This window comes from Saccopteryx leptura, chromosome 1 (assembly GCF_036850995.1).
Source record: "Saccopteryx leptura isolate mSacLep1 chromosome 1, mSacLep1_pri_phased_curated, whole genome shotgun sequence".
Lineage (NCBI taxonomy): Eukaryota > Metazoa > Chordata > Mammalia > Chiroptera > Emballonuridae > Saccopteryx > Saccopteryx leptura.
The window spans coordinates 278,035,245-278,041,448 of NC_089503.1; the positions used below are offsets into that span (position 1 = coordinate 278,035,245).

Here is a 6,204-nt window from a genome sequence, read left to right on the forward strand (position 1 = left end):
ATTTACTCAATTGTTAGAGAGGAGAGGGAGAAAGAGAGAGAGAGAGAAGGGGGGAAGGAGAGCAGGAAGTATCAACTCCCACATGTGGCTTGACCAGGCAAGCCCAGGGTTTCAAACCAGCAACCTCAGCGTTCCAGGTTGATGCTTTTATCCACTGTGCCACCACAGGTCGGGCTGTAATCACTCTTACTGTGGTGCAGGAGAGGTAAAGTTCAGTTTTGGATATGTTGACTTTAAGGTCATTTTCACACTTCAAGTGGAAATAGGGATAATATAGTTGGATATATGGGGTCCAGAAACCAGAAGAAAGTTGTGAGCTAAATATAAAAATGTCAGACTCCTAACTAAACATACAGAAATTGAATTTATGGGCATAAAAGAGATTACCTAGGGAGATAGTTCAAAGAGGGCCAAAAACTAAACCCTGAGTAAAACACTTATTTATTTAAGGATGGTGAGCAAGCTTAGAAGAAAGATATATATAGAGGAATAGGTAAGAGAAGCATGGTTTCTGAATACCAAGAGGAAGAGTATTTCAAAGACAGCATGTTCGACCATGTCAAATGCTGCTGAGAGTTGTGTAAAATGAAAACCAGTGGCAAAATGAAACCACTGGGTTTAGCAATCAAAGGTTACTGATGATCCAGTGAAGTTTTGGTAGAATGACAGTAGCTAAAGCCAAACAGAAATAGTTTTATGGAATGCCTGTAAGGGGATGTGAGGGGACCAAACATAAACAACCTTGAGAAGTTTAACCTGGAAGGGGTAAAGAAATATAAAAGAAACATTTTAGGAAGTCAGGAAAGACAAAGGAAAATATATGTGTTAATTGTTTTATTTCATTCCATAGCATTTGTTGATCTATGAAGGGTACAGGGCAAGGAAAGATGAATAGGAAACAGTCCTTCACCTCAAGGTGTTCAAAATTTATTAAGGGACAGAGAGATACATCAATAATTACACACACAGGACAAACTCATCTTTATAAAAATGGGAAGGAATATTAGTTATTAAATTTGAATACTAAAGGAGACATAATAGAGCAACTATATACAACACTTGGATTTTGATTCCACACTGAAATAAAAAGCAGTATCAAATATCAATATTAAAAGTTATAGACGTTTAATAAAATATTTCAGTAACTATATCAAACATAATTAAAAAGGAGTAAGGGGATATGAAAACTACTATGTAGCTACACAACCTAATACAAGTATTGGTTTCCAAGACAGTATATGTTTACTTAAAAAATAAATAAATAAAGAGGTTTCAAAGATATGCATTCAAAAACTTGTAGGAGGGCAGAACAGTATGCTTTTTAAGTATTTTTGTGTAATCTTTACACATGAACAAAATCTGAAGGTTCAGTTTGAAAAATACCATATTATAATGATATTTTTCCATTTGTATTGCATATCAGACTAAAAATTTCAAACAGATGTATCGTTCTGTTTTGTTTTTTATTTGGGCAGCCAATATACAGGTGCTCTGTAGCAATAATTAATTATGAAAGACAGGATTTATTTCGTTCTCATAACAACCCTTTGAGGTAGAAGCATTTGCAGCCATTTTACAGCTAAGTATACTGAGGTTTAGGAAAGTTAACTAAGAAACTAACCAAGATAACACATCTAATCAAGTAAAAAACCTAGACTCAAAACCAGAACTATGTTCATACCCCATGTTCTTGATCACTATAATGTACTGTTTATTAAAAAACAAAGTTAGCCTGACCAGGCGGTGGTGCAGTGGGGATAGAGCGTTGTACTGGGATGCTGAGGACCCAGGTTCTAGACCTCAAGGTCGCCAGCTTGAGCGTGGCTCATCTGGCTTGAGCAAGGCTCACCAGCTTGGACCCTAGGTGGCTGGCTTGAGCAAGGGGTTACTTGGTCTGCTAAAGGCCCACAGTCAAGGCACATATGAGAAAGCAATCATTGAACAACTAAGGTGTCGCATCAAAAAAGTAATGATTGATGCTTCTCATCTCTCTCTGTTCCTGTCTGTCTGTCCCTATCTATCCCTCTCTTTGACTCTCTATCTCTGTAAAAAAAAAAAAAAGATAAAAAACAAAGTTAATATGAAGTACTGTACAGCAATAGATATCACTGAAACGCTAAAACAAGAATAAATATGGATAATGGCAACAGTTTTCTGGCCTCCCATCTCCAGTATGATGCAGTTTTTCCTTTGCCCAATCCCTCTGTTGCCATGGCAACAGTTGAGCCATCTGTGAAGAGAAGCATCTGAAAAACTATAGCCCACAATCCAGATATGGCAGAAGTGAAGTCCATGTTTTGGGAATTTCTTCCAAAACAAGGGCAGGTGTCTGCAAAAAATATAACCACAATGGTGTTGTGTAAACCCAAACTTTTACACTTAAAATTTATGACTTTGGAGAAGCTGGAAAAAATGCAACAAGCAACACAGGAAATGATTCGCCAACAAGAAATGGCAGAAAATGAACAGCAAATAACTCACTGAATAACAGCATTTCTATAGGGCACCCTACCTTACTATTAACAACAGCTAGAAAATAATCCACTTGTATGCTGAAAGTAGTATGTGTTAATAAGACTGATACTCATAGGTAATATAGAAACACCCAAGACTAATAAAACTTGTGAATTTAACCACTCTAGTTTGTATTGAACACAAGCCATTAAAAAACCAATCCAAAAGAAAATAACAAAACAAGAATAAATCTGACCAGAAGACACAAGATAGGAGCAGGTGTGTCAACAGCCCAGGTTGGTTGGAGGGAATGAGCTGTCCCACACTGGTGCTGGGGGTGGGCACAGGAAACACGCAGGCTAGGAGAGGGTATGCCATCACCCAGGTTGTGGAAGGGGAAGAACTGTCCTGTGCTGGTGCTGGGGGTGGGCACTGGAATCACGCAGGGTAGGAGCAGGCATGCCGATAGCCCAGGTCCTCAGGTCTGTTAGTGGGTAGGAAGTACACCACGCTGGTCGGCACAGGAAGCACATAGGGGCCCTCAACTAGGCCGTTGCCACGGCTGGAACCAGAGCTCAGGAGCCAGTGAAGACGCAGAGGCGGGGCCTGGAAGAGCAGCAGCACCAGCACCGGGCAGTGCGAAGGCCGAGCCAGGCAGAGAGAACGGGTGGAGCCTGCACCAGGAGCACGGAGCCCAGCTCCCAGCCTAACCTGCTATAACCACCCAGGAGATGAACATGAACAGGCAGAGAGGGGCGCAGTCAGCTGCGATTTGAGGACAAATGCTGTGAGCAGCATGCAGGCGTGCTGCAGAGATGTTTATATTTACAGTAAGCCCCTGGGAGATGGATAAGAGGAACTGAAAAGGCATTTCTCAATAGGGGCCGCCGAGACACTTATGGAGGCACTCCAAGTTGCTGGTCAGTTCAGATGATATTGTACAAACCCTGCAATCTGTGGAATGTGAAGTCTTCAATGTCCAGTTAGACATTTGCTTGTGCCAGAAAATGGCAATTTCATTGTCCACTATCTGAGGACAAAGAAGCCAGAGAGAGAACTGGAGAAGATGAGCAGTGCAGTCCTAATGGCTTCTGGGATCCTAGTCTCCAGGAATGGTCATTGTCAAGCTATGGGATTAACTGCATGTGCACAGTCTGCCTCCAAGGAGCCTCCTGGTTGTAGTGGGGAAGCTTACGTTCTCCAACGGTGAAGCTCCCTCCATTATTCTCACATGGAAATGTGTCCTGAACTATCTGAAGATGGCTCAAGAGGAGGATGACATGTTAGCAATGGGTCACGTACTCAATGCATTGGTCATCAGTGCCCAGAAGCATCTGGGCACCAGGAATGATGAAGTGAAGGGCCTCGATCAAAAGACAGTGTCTATCATGTCCTACCTCACCTTCTGGATCCTCTTCAACTGTTGACTTCTTAGCGGCAAAGACCAGGTAGCACAGCAAGTCCTGGAGATCATCAAACTGAAGAACGAAGTGAATCGGTTAACCCAATAGTTGGCAAACCGCCGCTGGCGAGCCACATGCTCACTCAACTCGTGCATGAATCCCATGCGCCTCCCCTGTGCTGCTATCCTCCACCGTGTCTCCCATTACCTGACCTACCGATCCCCCCACCCAGCTGCGCACCCGCATGTGGTACTTTGTGGTAGAGCCATACTCAAGGGGCCAAAGAGCCTCCGTTTACTGACCACTGGATTAACCCAATGGTTAATGAATTTGATGTCCACTGAAGCCACACCTTTCGATACATATTTCCCAGTATATTTGCCAACTCATGACTGCTCTGGTTTGGAACTTGGGAATCTCAGGTGGAGACCATCACAGGCATGCTGTTCAACCTGCTGACTGAAAAAGTCAAGTAATCAGATCCTCACTCCGTAGAGAACCACAGCCTCGCCCTGAAGCCTTTCTCCACTCTGACCAGGTTATACAGTGATCAGCTGGTATTCTTAATGCAAAAGACCATGGAGTCCAAGGATCCAGGCAAGATGGTTTTAGCCCTTCAAGTGTTCACAGAAGTGTTCCAGGAAGCGCCGCAGACAAAGAAGCTGCAGTGAGAGATGATGCATTCAACCATTCTGGTGATTCTGGAGGACCTCAAGCCAGAGCTGATGGCCCTCATGCACTTCATTGTGAAGCTGGGCCAGCACAACTACTTGGCCCTGCCTCAGGGGAACTCAATCATCGACTATATCAAGCTCAGCAACTGTGACTACTCAAATGAAACAGACATCCAACTATGTTCCAAAATCCTACAGATGGTCTCCTCACCCAAACTGCTCACTTTGGCATTTGGTCCCAGCAACACCTTCGTCTTCGTGCCTGAGTTGGGTAGGGCAGTCACAGAAGTGGCTCTGAAGACCTGCTCCCTGGGTGTGATTCCGTACCTCAGTAGCTTTTCTGTCAAGTCCACCGAGTTGATCTCCTACAAAAACTCCTGACACGTCTTGTGATGTTTTCCTGGAAGCCCTACAGGGAAAAGGAGTTTGGGGCAAGCTCTCTAAAGCTACTATCTGCCCTGCCCTACATCCTTCACCTTCCTGCACCCCAATATCACCATCACCTATAATGTGGGCTGGCTGTAAATGAAGGCAATCCTCCAGATGTTGAAGACACTGGGTGATCACACTCAGCAGAATCTGAATCAAGAGGAGTGGGAAGACATGCTGCTCCAGTTTTTATGTGAGATAGTAGCGGCCAGTGAGAATAACAGCTGGCTGAAGAGCCTCATCAGAGTCGTAGAAGATGATTTCAGCGATGATGACAACGATAAGGCTTTCCTATGCAAAGTCTTTGGCTGCAGCCTGCGGACCTCAAGCCATCCATGAGCAGTGGTAGCTAAGCCAAACAGAGATAGTTTTATGGAATGCCTGTAAAAGGAGGACAGGATATTAAATATAGACAACCTTGAGGAGTTTAACCTGGAAGGGGTGAAGAAATATTAAAAGAAACATTTTAGGAAGTCAGAAAAGAGAAAGCAAAGTAGCAAATGTATATGTTAATTGTTACATTTAACTCCATAAGCATTTGTTGATCATATGAAGGGCACAGGGCAAGGAACTGAGAATTGAGAGATGAATAGGAAACAGTCCTTCCCCTTAAGGTGTTCAAAATTTAATAAGGGAGAGAAAGACAGATCAATAATTATGTATAAGGACACTGTTAGATTTAATGATAGCAGAGCCATGGTAGTGGCCAGTATATTTACTAGAAAAGAGACCACAGAAGCCAATAAAGTAACATTTAAACTGAGTTACGAATTCTTAAGTATTTGTCAGGATGACTATGAGACAGGTATCTCAGATAGAGAGTAAACCATAGCTTATTGGAAAACTACATGGCCTGTAAAGATCATAGGTTCTTGGAATCACAACGTTTAGATCTAAATCCTGCCAATATTACCAGTTCCATGACTTGGGGTTATCATCATACCTTTGTAAAGCCTCAAATTCCTCATCTATAAAATAAAGGCTGACAATTACCACCTCATAGGATTTTATGGAGGCTTAAAAGCTGTGAAGCACTGAATTCAGTAGCTGGTACACAGCAAATAATCAATATGTTAACTTTTATTATTACTGTAGGATCTAAATAAAATGCAAAAAGAGTAACGAGGTATAAAGCTAAAGAATATAATAAAAAACTAGATCATGAGAACTGTCACAAAAGTCAGCATTTTTCCCAGCATTAATTTAAACAAACTAGTACAATTATTAGAAAACAAACTGAAGGC

The 6,204-nt window shown here is 42.4% G+C and overlaps 1 protein-coding gene across 1 annotated transcript; it reads left to right on the forward strand.

Annotated features, from left to right (window-relative positions):
- The first annotated feature begins 868 nt into the window (after nucleotides 1–868).
- Nucleotides 869–5,337, forward strand: LOC136384418 (BBSome-interacting protein 1-like). Its single transcript, XM_066354590.1, has one exon. It carries the CDS (start codon nucleotides 2,275–2,277, stop codon nucleotides 2,482–2,484), a length of 210 nt encoding a protein of 69 aa, XP_066210687.1. The 5' UTR covers nucleotides 869–2,274; the 3' UTR covers nucleotides 2,485–5,337.
- Nucleotides 5,338–6,204: the final 867 nt, after the last annotated feature.

What these genes read in the sequence shown, in the direction of transcription:
- LOC136384418 (XM_066354590.1), top strand. Translation starts at nt 2,275, where the DNA reads ATGGCAGAAGTGAAGTCCATGTTTTGGGAATTTCTTCCAAAACAAGGG.